The 13,786-nt window shown below is 41.2% G+C and overlaps 1 protein-coding gene across 7 annotated transcripts in view; it reads right to left on the bottom strand.

Moving 5' to 3' along the window:
* The window catches only part of LOC115651963, a 31,118-nt gene that overhangs the window by 10,567 nt on the left and 6,765 nt on the right, over positions 1 to 13,786 (bottom strand). For 3 of the 7 annotated variants that reach the window (XM_030563347.1, XM_030563349.1, XM_030563348.1), the window contains exons 6-10: positions 12,571 to 12,907; positions 9,863 to 10,288; positions 9,001 to 9,156; positions 5,437 to 5,573; positions 4,447 to 4,559 (exon numbers count right to left, since the gene is read on the bottom strand). In XM_030563347.1, the coding sequence (XP_030419207.1) occupies positions 10,266 to 10,288; positions 12,571 to 12,907 (360 nt within the window). In that variant the 3' untranslated portion in view covers positions 4,447 to 4,559; positions 5,437 to 5,573; positions 9,001 to 9,156; positions 9,863 to 10,265. Of the gene's footprint in view, positions 1 to 4,446; positions 4,560 to 5,436; positions 5,574 to 9,000; positions 9,157 to 9,862; positions 10,289 to 11,494; positions 12,908 to 13,786 lie in introns of those variants that run through there. The other 4 variants (XM_030563345.1, XM_030563346.1, XM_030563351.1 and 1 more) reach the window with 3 other exon arrangements.

The following is a 13,786-nucleotide window of genomic DNA, read 5'->3' as shown; positions in this document are numbered from 1 at the left end:
CCCTTCCCGGCCATCCCACGTGGATGTTGGTGAAACGTCCCTTGTGATCCACCAGTGCTTGCAGCACCATTGAAAAGTACCCCTTGCGGTTTATGTACTGGGTGCCCTGGTGCTCCGGTGTCAAGACAGGGATATGGGTTCCATCTATCGCCCCCCCACAGTTAGGGAATCCCATTGCAGCAAAGCCATCCACTATGATCTGCACGTTTCCCAGAGTCACAGCCTTTCGTAGCAGCAGCTTAATGATTGCTTTGGCTACATGCATCACAGCAGCCCCTATAGTAGATTTTCCCACTCCAAATTGATTCCTGACTGACCGGTAGCTGTCTGGCGTTGCAAGCTTCCAGAGGGCTATTGCCACTCGCTTCTCCACTGTGAGGGCTACTCTCATCTTGGTATTATGGCGTTTCAAGGCAGGGGAAAGCAAGTCACAAAGTTCCATGAAAGTGCCCTTACGCATGCAAAAGTTTAGCAGCCACTGGGAATCATCCCAAACCCGCAAAACTATGTGATCCCACCAGTCTGTGCTTGTTTCCCAGGCCCAAAATCGGCGTTCAATGGCTAGAACCTGCCACATTACCACCAGGATCTCCAAAGCGCAGGGGCCCATGGTTTGAGATAATTCTATGTCCATGTCCTCATCACTCTCGTCGCCGCGCTGCCGTAGCCGCCGCCTCCTCCTCGCCTGGCTTTGCAGGTCCCGGTTCAGCACAGACTGCACGAGAATGCGCGAGGTGTTTACAACGTCCACGATTGCGGTATTGATCTGAGCAGGGTCCATGCTTGCTGTGCTATGGCGTTTGCATAGTTCACCCAGGAAAAAAGGCAGGAAATGGTTGTCTGCTGCTTTCACGAAGGGAGGGGTGAGGCTGTACCCAGAACCACCCACGACAATGATTTTTTGCCTCATCAGGCACTGGGCTCTCAACCCAGAATTCCAAGGAGCGGGGGAGACTGCGGGAACTTTGGGATAGCTACGGGATAGCTACCCACAGTGCAACGCTCCAGAAATCGACGCTAGCCTCGGACCATGGACGCACACCATCGAATTAATGTGGGTGGTGTGGCCACGTGCACTCGACTTTATACAATCTGTTTTACAAAGCCCATTTATGTAAAATCAGAATAATCCCGTAGTGTAGACGTACCCAGAGAGAACTTCTGTCCCTTTAGTTGTATAAATTCCCTCTCCTTAATGAATCTGAGCGTTCCTTACCCTGGTATCCAGTTATAAGCTAAAGATGCTGCCTTTGCCATGATGACACTTTTTTTCCACATCCAGCCTCACCGTGTACTATAAGTGGTCTTCTGTTGAAAGACAGAATCTGATTCTTTGGGTCACACAGAAAAGTTTCTCTTCCTGCAACACAGGTAACCCTATATGGAGGGAGAGGAACAGAGGCACTGATAAGTTTAGAGAAGAAAGTCAAGATAATCTACCATCCTGACACTAGTCCTCTCTCAAAAACAAGAGTTCAGTTTTTCACCACACCCAGATGTATTTTCTATATCAGACAAAACTCTCACTGTGTTTGCTCTGGTAAATCAAAGATACAACTTTATCCATGCTAAAGTAATCCCTCCCATAAATCCCTTTTACACCCTTTGTTGGGTGTAACTTCATTTCTATACGTACTGGGTTTTCCCTGAATTCATCTTTTTGCATGGAGGTATCTGTCCTTATGCCAAGTACAAGGGAAACTTTACTAGGCTGATGTGTCAATGTCACTATTTGTTATGCAATTAGCTTATCAAATATCTCGGCGCCACGTTATTTCACAATTGACACTACCAGGTCAAACTAACCTACTTGCTCACTGATTGACAGTCCATTGAGGAAACAGAGAAATAGAGGAAGTGAGGCTTCACCTACAAGCCTCTAGGTTGCCTATCTGGACAAATCCAATGAACTACTGTTGCAAGCTCTCATCTGCTTTCGATTTATTGAGCCTGAGAGAGCAAATTCAGGTGAGGGTGAATATGTAGAGGACACATATAGAAATGTACTGTGGTTTCATTTAATTTCCACAGGAAGTCATTACTCACTTTTGTCCCCCTGAAACTTGCTAGATAGATGTTGCTCACTGACAAACACTAAATTTTCAGTCAGAGAAACAGTATTTTCTTGCATTTATTGGGGAGGGCTGATGGCATCTGCAGTGCCTGTATATTGCACACTCCATTGCAGGTTGGTAACTGTGGTGTTTGCTTGGAGTAAATGTGTGCTACTCTTCTATGTGTCATTAGGGGGCAGCAGACAGCCCAGCAGGGGACCTGTAACCTGCATTGACTGTGCCATCAGATACTGCATCTGTGATAGCTAAATGATCTGAACATTGATATTCCCTAGGCCAAGGAGTTTAGCATGCTGTTGGATTAGGAGATAATAAAACAACAAGCCTTGCAGGAAGCAGTATCTGCCTCCTCTTTGTCTCAGTATCCACACTAACAGATGACCAAATTTTTGGCTGACAGAAGGGTAGAACCCACTTGCTCACAATATTTTGACCATCATCAGCTTAGCTGGGTGATTGTTTTTAAATTTCTTTCGGCATTGCTGGTCATAGCTGCCCAGATGAAGGGGAAGCAGGGTTAACAGTATTGAAAAGGTTTTTTTTATAAAATCTGCTTTTTGTTAACTGAGTGGACAGAACTTGAGGTGAAGACCAGGATTAAACAAAGGTAGAGAGCTGGTATACAGATACTTTGCACTTATACATGTAAGGATCTGGAGACTATAACCCAGGTCTGCAGAGCCTCGGACAGTTTGTTCCCACAGTGCTACCAGGAGGCCATACAGAGCCATACCCAGAAGCACTGTGGAGAGTAGGTGCCACAGGAAGTACTGCCCAAGAGACCCAAAGTGTCAGTACCTTGAGGCCCTCTGATTGGCCAAACCCTCATTTAACCCTGTAGGGTGCCCCAGAAATTGTCTGGGCAACCACACAGATTTCACCTGATCTCTGTCCTCTGATCCTAGCTGAGTCTGACCCTGACTCTTGTCTCCTAATTCTAGCCTGTTACGACCTATGATCCCCAGTCTCTGATTCCGGCCTGGTACTATCTCTGATCTCCAGTCTCTGACCCTGGCTTGACTTTTACCCTGACTCTTGCTTATTGAACCTGGCTCTAGCAATTCCTCTGACCTCAGCTCACCAACTAACGTCCCTGACATGTGGCTCACAGCCCAGCTATGACCACTAGGCCAGACTGCCTACACCCTGGTTCCTTACAATACCGCACTTTTATGTGTAGGTCTCAAAGTGCCTTACCGAACTGTACATACTATTATCCTAATTTAGAGATGGGGAAGTGGAGGCACAAACTGGTTAAAGGTCTTTAGCCCAAGGTCACTCAGTGAGCCGAGAGAGGAATAGAACTCCAGGTGCTGTGCTATAATCACTACACTCACTAACTCCCAAACAAACACATGAAATGCAACAATGACAAGAAACTTTCTGGCGTCCACTTTGACGGAACCCATGAAAGATTCTGAGTCTACTAAAACTGTGCTATCAGAGATACAGTTGTGCCCTCATCCCTTCTCATCCTAAGGTTCTGCTACCTAATGAATAGTGTATTGCTGGTTTTAGATACCCTGTGGCAGAGATAAGTCAACCCTCTTCCTATATCCTACCTCTACCTTGTTGCTTCCTTTCTAAATTAATTTTTATACTGCAGTCCTTCTGGTTGAAATATGAACCTCTTTATCAGTTTATTCACATAGTATTGCAACCATAACTCTGGCCCCGTGTGTGCATTTATTATAACCCACTCTTTCATTACTCGATCATGTGTTATATCTGGAATAATTAAATGATACTATAGTTTCTTCTGAGACCCTGGATACTAATGTGTATCTAAGTTAATGCATGATCATGAATTTACACTGGATCATAATGCACATTATCATGCTTCAGAAAAGACTTGGCCCTGACTTACCAGCAGCAAAGCTTTTTCTTTTCCTCCATTCCCTCCCCCCACAAATGGCTGATCTCGGGTGACCCATCCCTGCTCCCAGAAGACGATGCTCCCCTATACTAGATCCTGAGAAGGAGGAAGCCAAAGATAAACCTTAGCCACAGTAAGTCCCAGGATCTGTAGCCTGGGAGATCATTTTACAGGGCTTTCAGTTCATCCAAACAGTGCCCTGGTATGCTCTGCCTTACCTGGAAAATGGAGACAGGTGAGGATAGAGAAGGGAATGAGAATTTGATCTAAAATTTATTGGTAAACTATTTTAAAAAAGCAGCAGCCCAGATTAGGGTGTTACTGTAGAAACCTTTTATGTGGCTGGAGAGGAAATAAGGCAATACCCACACTTGAAAGGAAAAACCTCAGCAACCATTAAATCAGGTGAACTATTCTAAGTCTTCTTCATCACACTATGTGCTATTTGTCTTTTGTCTAGAAGCATGAATTATGTAAATTAATTCCTCAACTCACAGTGCTTGACAATGCTGGACGTGCTCCAGAATCTCTTCTTCACTATAAGCTCTATATACTTGCTTTCTTTTCCTTGCATCCAGCCCCTCAGGGAAATTCTTTGAACAGGTCATCTAGTAAAGGAAGAGCAGAAAAAAAGCCTTTGGTAGAGTTAAACGAAGGTTTTGGGTTTTTGGTGGGTTGCTTTTTGGTTGTTGTTCATTTTTGCATGAAAAGATACCAGTTGTCTTGTTAACAGGCAATGATAGTTTTCCTTTAAAGGTGAACTGTTTTTGCTTCATGAAGATGTATAAAGAACGTCTGAAAGTTCTGTTTGAAAATTGTGCTCCTAGACATAGCTGACTGATCTGCATATTTTGAGAAATAGAAGAGGCAGGCCTTCATAAGGGTGTGCAAAACTTAGAATGATCTTCAGTTTGAATTAGCCAACTCCATGGCACTTCTGAAAAAAACTCTATGCTTTCGCAGGTGCAATTTTATATGCTTAAGTCCCTAACACTACATTTAACCCAGACTCCATTTGGTATGTATGTTTTACAGTGCAGGATAGGGTTTTTACACACATCATGTGAATACAGTGGGACTGCAGAATTATCACTGAGGGCAGAATTTAGCCTGAAGTCCTTGTATCCTCAATCTTGTATTCTGTTGAACTGCATTATTTCCACAGTCGTTTGGCATTGTTTTAGATCAGAACATTTATTAATGCATCAGAGAACTAGATGTATTCACAGCTCTGACATGCTAAGTAACGTGCAAACCTTGAACAAAAGTAATCTGCCAACTGTCCAGAAACTCATTTGTTTTATCCCAATTTGCTCCAGCTTTTGGTAACGAAAGCCTGGTTTGGGACAACACAAGAGGATTCTTCACTATAACTTTTCAATGTAGCTGGAGCCCAGAATAATGGCAGTAGCTCTTACTCTCTGTGCTACTTATTTCTGCCCCCTCCTATGGGGTCATCTTCCTAGACATCACTATGTAACTGACCTGTTGAAGTGGGTGATGACAAATTTTCTGAAAGTCACTGCACAGGTGTTCAAAATAGTAGGCATGGGATCTGTTGCTGATGGGGTTGATTCCATCCTTTCCCCAGCTAACACTCACCTCCTATTAGTGTGACAAAGCTGTAAAGAAAAAACAGAGCTATAATAGGTGTATACCTAGCCACTAGTTAGCTTACTTAACAAATCTTGGAAAGGATCCCAGGATGACTGTTCTCATAATAAAATCATTTCTGGATTATAAATTGTGCAATAACATTGTCCTTGGGTGTGACTTTTTGCCACAAGATATTGCAAGGTTTAAGCTATAACAACCCTTAGGATAGTTTGTACTTTAATGTTTTTATGTTGCAGTTTTAGGCTTGCAGAAAGAAAAGAGACAAATGAAAGAGTAGCTAAAGATAAGGGAAACAGGGAAGAAGATGCCAGAAGGTGGAAGAAGGGAAATCATCAAGGGAAAAGAGTTGAAAGATTAGACAGATAAAATAGTCAGACTGAAATGAAGGACTGGAGGTAGAGAGCTAGTAGTGGAGAAGGGAGTACACAGACAGCATGTTCTTGTCTGATAATGTTAATTTTGTGTTTAAAATTTGCACAATCCTGTGCAGAGATGGATGCAGAGGAGGAGGCTGGAAAAAGGGCTTAAAGAGAAAATAAAAGGTAAAGAGAAGGCAAAAATAATTATGTGCATGTAATGTTTGTTTGCATTTTATTTTTTGATAGATGAATACAAATTGCTTGGTCTGAGAGTTAACTGGCCCTGAAACAAAAATAAATTAGTCAGCTTGGTTCTTATGCTACAATTACAGGAAGATGGGTTGCCATAGGCCAGATTTTAATATTTAATGGGCTTCTTTTTTGGCCCTCCTGGCACACTTTGAGTGCTTCTAGTACAAGAAATTGATAACAATAAATGACCATATACTGTTAATTAAATATTAATTAACCGTTAATACTAGTATTAAACATTAAAGTTCAGATTCTCAACTCACAATGAGCAGCATATTACTCCATGATTAGGCCCACTGAATTCAATAGGACTAGTTATGGAGTAGGTGAAACCAAGGTAAATTAAGGGTGGCCTAATTTGAGATTTATATAGCATCATAATTTTGCACTTTAAGGACTGTAAAAAGCATATGACTTCTCCCAGAAAGCCTGCCATGAATACTGAACATAAAGAGAACAGGCAAAGCAAGAGATTAGGGAAAAGAGGGACAAAGGTTAAAATAAATGGGAGTAAGATTAGATAGTGAGTAAATCTTAGACTGAGATGGAGTAAAAAAGAAGTAAATAACACAGGAATGAAGGTCAGTGGGGGATAAGCAAGATGAAAGAAGTGGCTTTGGAGAAGGGATATGAAGGAAGAGAGGACACTTGGCTTTCAGGAACAGAGATGTTGTTGCAGATGTAAGGAGCAGTATAAAAAGGCACAAATGGTGAAGAAAGTAAAGATGAAAAAGCTCTTTGGTTTTCTTCATCTTTCTCTGGCCACTGGACTAATGCATGAAGTAAAGAGGTCCTCTTACATGCTGATAAAAACAGGGGACTATTAGTGTACCCTGGCATGGATGCTGTCTATGAACTTCTGGTGTGCTTCATACAGTCTTGTATTGACCACTAGTCTGAGTTGCTGGATATCAAGCTATTTTGAAGCCTGTTTACTTGACAGGTAGTATTGTATGTCACTAACGTTTCTCTTGAAGCAATGACAGTGATCTTCTGGAGAGCCCTGGATCTGGAATCCTTGATCAACATCTTGCTACAAAACTTACAAAGGGAAAATACATTCTGATTCTTAAGGGGTTTTTAAACTTACTCTTAGAACACTTACAAAAATAAATGGCAGACTGTAAGAATGGCTTAGAGACTATGATAGGTACTAGCACAGCAATAAAGATACGAGCATTGTGGTTGTCAACATCACAAACTCTGTAGATTCCAGTGAGATCTAGTAAACTGTGCTGAATTACACATAATTGTTTTGTTTTACGAATTTTCTGTAAATTGCATGGTTAACATAGCAAATGGCAGGGAGAAATCTAGAAGACAGTAACACTATGAAAAAGACCTACCAGTGATAGTGGACAGCAAATCATCCAAGAATTTGCAAAGTGATATGGATGTAATAAAAGGCCCATGCAATTTTGGGTTGCAAGCTCAAAGGGCCATTCTTATGGAACAAGGCAGTAATAGCCTGGCTCCATGTGGTTTCAATGTGACCACACCTGAAATACTGTAACCAATAGTAGAATATTGACAGAAAGATATTGACAAACAAGAGGAAGTTCAGAGAAGAGCAACAAAACAGAATTGGGGATTGGAAGGATTGACATGGGAGGAATGATGATGAATTTAATGCATACAACTTGTCTAAACAACAACCTACAGGAGACATGATGATAGTCTGCAAATATATCAAAGGATATTAATGCCAAAGATTTAGGGGATTTCAGTGGGGTAAATGGGGAATAATTAAGAGTAAGTATCAAGATGGTGAACATTTAGGCTGAATATAAGGGAAAACTTCCTGACCTGTGATAGCAAGTAAAAATGCTCTTGCCAGGGCTTTGATGATGGTAAGTGAGGTATAATTCCTCCCAAAACATACTTATGCCTGTGGATAATCTCTATTATAGCCTCTGTTAACTTGAGGGTTTATTTAAACGGAGGAAGCACCTACACACCAGAGATTTTAACTGCAACCCTTTATTCTATTAATCCAGTGTTGTTTGAAGAGAGAAAATCTTTAAGAAAGACTCAAGAAGCATGAGACACTAAAATCCCTAGTCAGAAGAAAGAATACCAGTCATAGGATGAGATCTCCATTTTCTTCATCAGTGTCAGGGCCTGACTCTCTTTGCTGGATTGTATTCTAACTACATTATATTCTTTCTAAATGAGTCAACTGTTCATTAACATGCTATTTTGTGGAGCAGCTACCAGACTGAGAATTAGAGTGTTCGGGTGTATTCTGAGCCTGGGGGAGTCATTTAACCTCCTTGTTTCTCCATCTGAAAAATAGGGATACCCATCATTTCCCTACCTTTGAAAAGAACTTTTTGATCTACCCATGAAAAGTGCTGTATTAGTACTAAATTATTTTTACACTAATCCTGCAGCAAAAGTCAGATCATTTTGTACTTTGCAATGAGTGTTATTAACAGTATTTTACAGTGCCTATTTTATTTTGTCTGTTCAAAAACCAGGCTGCTTGCTCCTCTAGTAAAGACAAATAATAAGCTTGCAGAGTGAAGAAGGCGTTACATATGCTAAATGCACCAATCCAACCATACATTGAACAAAGACAGGCACTTAGGGTTATTGAGGGAAAGTAATTTCTTTTAGGTATTTATGATGCTCTAATAATCATAAGTATCCAGGCACGTTACGGGCTTCTGAACCATACTAGGCATGTAGATGTCTGCAGCTGCCACAATCTATTTGTTCATCCCTACCAACTGGAACAAACTGTTTGTTTCTCCTAAAAACTGTGTATTGTTTGCTCCAATTAACTGACACATATTCCACTTCTGGATTCCAGTCTCACCTGTTTTTAAGTAGTGTGGTGGCGGTTTCTTGGCTGAGAGCAACTGGAGCATATTCCTGAAATATCTTATGCAGTTTCTGGAAAGAACTCAGCCATTTGCTCTTAGCTTGTTTTTTGCATACAAGATCCTTGCTGAAAATATCCTGGCAAAAGGTGCTGTGTGGAAGAATGAGACCCACAAACATGAGAGATGTGTGAAAATGAAAGCTGCTCAAAATATGATTAGAGAAACAAGCTAATTAACTTCTGGCAAGGACAGCAGGGGCCTAGAATTGAGCATGTGACTAGGAGTCAGGAGACATCAATTCTAGTCCTGACTCTGCCACTGACTTTCTGACTGGGTCTCACTGAGCTCAGTTACCTCATGTCTGAAATGGGATAACAAAGTACCTTTCTGCCTTCAAGATCTGCAGATGTCAGAATTATTAGCATCATTATTAAGCAACACCTTCTGCTGGTGCATTTTGTACTATAAAGGGAGAAGTGTTGTTCATTTAAACACTGATAACTTTAGTTCGTAGATGATAGTGTTGAATGAAAATCCCTAGATCACTGAGTCCACCCTCCTCTGCAACTCTAGAAGAAACATTTCAGCCTGCACATAGCTGTTTAGAAATTACCTTTTCATTGTGTAGTGGGTTTTTTTTGTTTGTTTGTTTGTTTGTTTTCATTGATTCCATTTTTAATGAATGGAGAACAAATCTCTCAAACGGTTTGGAATCTTCTTCGTAGCATATGCGCAAAGTGCCTCAGGTGGCACGTGACCAGGATTCATCACTGAATTTGGTCTGCTGGTTTGGAATGAAAAACATCTATATTCCTTAACCAAAGGACTTCCAAACCGAAGTGATAAAACACAAACCTGATAGGTAGAAGCCTGTAAACACTTGGGTCAAAATTTTCATCCAGTTTGTACCACTGATTATGAAGCTGCATTTCTTTCTCATATTTGACCGCAGGTTTATGCTGTATGAGTGGAGACGCATTAGGAGAATCCTGCTCATCTGAAATATTTGATTCTGGTTCTTTATTGGGGTGAGTCTCAACTGTCTCTTCTTTTGATGACTTGTCAGTTCTCAGAATATTTTGGGTAACACCAGCCTGATTATCATCTACCTGTTCTCTTTTCTCAGTCAGAACTGCCTCTTTTGATCCACCATGCAGTACGTTACCTGGCATATTCTGCTTTAACTTTATTGCAACCAGCTTTATGCTTTTAATTGTCTAAGTTCTCCTTTGATAAGATTTCTGGGATGACAGGATTGTCATGCTTTTGCCCAATGAAAACCTGAAAACAGAACAATGAAAAAATAAAGAGCCATACAAAGGGGACACAATACAGCCCTGGTACACACTTTGTGCAAAAATCAAGTCATTAAGTGTCCACAGGGTGTAACTCACTGGAGTATTTACCAATTACCTCTTCAATACACTAGTTCTGTAGGAATGTGCATTGTACAGAAAATAAAATAAACAATCCCTAGAAAATATACTAGAAATCAATCAGAGACAATTAAACCCAAACTTAGAAAGAACATTTGGTGTCTCAACTCCTGGCACTACTTCAGCATTTTCAAATGAAGTAAAACCATGCAGTGATTGTTGCTGACACCAATAAAAGAGGTGTTTAGAGACTATTTCATGGTTTGATATGCTTTTTCATTCATGACCAGATGGTACTACATATAATACAGTCACCTAAGGTGCACTGTTTATGATCACCATGTGCACACATCTTCCCAATCACAGTCTAGCCATTTTGCTCATAGGTTGTACATTGTAACTAAAGATTTAAACACTCACAACCCTTTGGATGTTCACAATCCAGATGCAAATGTTGTGAGTGGCTCCTTTCTCAAAAAATAGGACAGCTAAACCCGAAGACTATATAGCACCCTTAAATGTTGGGATAAAAATCTGAAGGAAAATTTTGGGAGTCCATCTCCATCTCTTACATGCTGGGAACTGCACTTGCCTGAGGTACACAAACCTCACAGCAGATTTGTTCCTGTGTGCAACCTTTGTAGGGTGGTTTTCCTCTCCCATCTTTACATCAATTTTATTATTAGCATCTTTAAAAACTATTTTGTCATCTTTTAAATGTATTAGGTATAAATACTGAAATGCAGCATGCTTGACAGCTGTATTTTAAAGAGACATGCGAGAATTCCCACCTTTTATATAGACAGCCAATGCGCAGTTACTGAAACTTCCACACCACTGTTAGGAAAAAGGAAATGTACCCAGACTTTTCTGAAGGTTTGGGTATGGCAGATTGGGAGTATTTTAGTGCTGACATCATGTGAAAATTGTATTGTTTCTTTTTTTAAAAGACTGACTTGTTCATACTCGTTTGACGTTTCACACACTAGTAAGTTGACCAGACAGCAAGTCTGAAAAATCAGGACGAGGGTGGGGGGTAATAGAAGCCTAAATTAGAAAAAGACCCAAAAATCAGGACTGTCCCTATAAAATCGGGACATCTGGTCACCCTACTCGCTACTCCTGGAACTCGTATTTAAATGTTAAAAAAAAAGTCTAGTGATGACTGCCATTTCCACTAACACACTTTTTTTGCCTAAATAATATCTATTTAGATGGCAAGTTTTTCAGGGCAGGTACCTGTCTTTTTCTCCTCCCTCCCCCACCCCATTTTACATGTGCGTAGCACTTGATATGTTCAGAGCACTGTACAAACAACAACACACTAACCCCAGGCGGTAGATAGGTAGGTACATATTATTATTCTTACTTTACAGATGGAGAAACTGAGACAATAAATGAAGCAACTTGCTGTAGGCCAAACAGTGAGTCAAGGGCAGTCAGATTTAGAACAACCTCCTGACTCCCAGTCTTATGCTCTTCCCCCAAACTAGACTTCCTAGGAAAGCTTTGGGCACTATATAGCGAATAATAATAATTAGCCCAGATGTGATACATGATAGTCCAGGAATCTCAGAGTGTGGGAGTATCCGTGGTGGGAATGGGGCTGGTTTCCAATTGCTATACCTTGATAACCTCCACAAATGTAGACCATAAAGACTTTCTTTCTGGCTGAATATAGTATACTGATGTGTCCCCTAATTATAGTCCTGTCTCTGTCACTATCAGGAGGGTCCCGTTGTTTATCTTCTCCCAGATTAGCAAGCCCCTTCCAGCTCCTCAGTAACAAATAGAGTGACCAGACGTCCTGATAAAATTGGGACTGTCCTGATTTTTGAGGAGTTTGTCCTACATCTCGACCAGAGTACGGCCCGGATGCCATTTACCCTGATATTTTGTTTCCTGGTCTTCAGCGGCGGGCGCTTCTGTCTTTGGCGGCAACGTTTATTACTCGCCGCTGAAATACTGCCGAAGACTGTCCGCGACTGAAGGGCTCTCCGCTGAATTGCCACCGAACTCCCAGACGAGTGAGTGTAAAAAAACATGCCCCTCCTCCCACCCCACGGCGGTCCCGATATTTTCCCCTTAACATCTGGTCACCCTAGTAACAAAGGAGTAGAAGACTGTTTTCAGCCCTGCTTGCAGACTGGAGCTCAAGCTGAGCTGTACTTTGTGATGAGGACTCACTGTAGAGAGGTCTATCTGCTCCATTATCCTGACTGGAATGCTCATTTTCAGCTAAAGCAACAGTTTCTGACAAAGCACTTTTCAATGAGTTTGTCATCACCCTATTTCCCTTGTCATCACTAATCTCCAGGCTCTTCAAGTGAGGTATTTCATCTGTTCTCTCTGTTGGCAGGACCCAGTTATTTAAATTTACCCCTCTCTGCATTGCTGTTGTGTGCCTTTTGAAGAATAACTCCTCTTCTGATAAACAGGTTTTATTCTTCTGTTGAGATCCATCTGAAAATGCACTGGAATTTGCATGGTGACTTCTGGCCTGATCTGTAGTTTTTTCTTTGGACTGAAGAGAAATAAAATTGTGACAAACCTTACTGCAGCACCATGTCAAAATATGTACAGACTAGGGCCAAAAAATGCAATGCAAATGCGCACACACAATTGTCATCAACTTCAGTGGGAGTTACAGATCTGTATGGACTGCAGGGGGTGAACTAGCGGCCTAATGGTAGAATTCAGCATTGTCACATGAAAGACCTAAATTTGAGTCTTTGTCTCTTGTGGGAGTGGTGCAAACAGCACATCAAATCTGTGTGGGAATCGGAGGGCCTTGTGTTGCTAAATGGAAAACCCTCCTAGAGGCTAGACTCCCTCATTTTACTTCTTGTCTCTCACTACATCAAATGTCAGCTCCTGTTCCTCATCTGCTGGCTTCTACATAATCTTCCCCCAACCTGAATGGTTGTTTTCATTTCCTTCTGCTTCTCATGTCATTTCCTACACTTTTCCCCATCCCTTTGCCTTTCGTTCCTCTTAAAGTCATGGAGTTTAAGACCAGAAGGCCTCCTGTGCAACCTCCTGTAGATCACAGGCCACCAATATCTCCCAGAACCTGCACACTAAACCCAACAACTGAAATTAGACTAAATTGTTACAGCCCACAGGAGACAGAACTATTATGTGCCACAGATAGAGCCTGGCGGACATGCCAGCTCTTGCGAACAGATCTTGAGAGACACGATTTCTAAGTAAAACTAAGTCTGACTCATGATCTTGTGATAGAACTCTCAAATGTCAGGATTAGGGTTGTCAAACGATTAAAATAATTAATTGTGATTAATCGCACTATTAAACAATAATAGAATATCAATTTACATTATAAATATTTGTGGACGTTTTTCTAGATTTTCAAATATATTGATTTCAATTACAACACAGAATA

This window comes from Gopherus evgoodei, chromosome 5 (assembly GCF_007399415.2).
Source record: "Gopherus evgoodei ecotype Sinaloan lineage chromosome 5, rGopEvg1_v1.p, whole genome shotgun sequence".
Lineage (NCBI taxonomy): Eukaryota > Metazoa > Chordata > Testudines > Testudinidae > Gopherus > Gopherus evgoodei.
This window is presented reverse-complemented; position numbering and strand designations above follow the sequence as displayed.